This window comes from Pygoscelis adeliae, unplaced genomic scaffold, assembly GCF_000699105.1.
Source record: "Pygoscelis adeliae isolate BGI_AS28 unplaced genomic scaffold, ASM69910v1 Scaffold124, whole genome shotgun sequence".
Taxonomy (NCBI): Eukaryota; Metazoa; Chordata; class Aves; order Sphenisciformes; family Spheniscidae; genus Pygoscelis; species Pygoscelis adeliae.
Genome location: NW_008824791.1, coordinates 5492512 through 5492845, shown reverse-complemented (window position 1 = coordinate 5492845; position 334 = coordinate 5492512). Strand labels below are relative to the sequence as shown.

Genomic DNA, 334 nt, shown 5'->3' with positions numbered 1-334 from the left:
GTTATGTGTACGGTGTAGATATTACTGTAAGGAGTGAGCTGGCATGTGGAAACAGGGAAAATGTTCCTTTTAAAATGGACATACAGGGCAAATAAGGCACAGTTACCATGATAGTACCTTTCCAGTTGAGAATCTCAAGAGGAAATAATATTCAAATGGCCATTTTAGCACTTTGCTTAAAAATATCTTTTGATTCTTTCTCTCTCTCTCCTTTTCTCTTCAAGCTTTTCTTTTTCATGTGCTCTGCATATCCTGCACCTTCATACAGTCAAATCGTCTGACCTGGCCCGGCTGCTGGCTTTACTTAGCCTGCTGAGGGGTCTCATATCAGTGG

At 41.0% G+C, this 334-nt stretch overlaps 1 protein-coding gene across 1 annotated transcript in view; it reads right to left on the bottom strand.

The window, feature by feature from the left end:
• Positions 1–260: 260 nt before the first annotated feature.
• The window catches only part of GJA8 (gap junction protein, alpha 8, 50kDa), a 3785-nt gene continuing 3711 nt past the window's right edge, over positions 261–334 (bottom strand). The window contains 1 exon segment of the mRNA XM_009323914.1: positions 261–334. This exon segment is cut by the window's right edge and continues 22 nt beyond it. Coding sequence (XP_009322189.1) covers positions 261–334 — 74 coding nt within the window.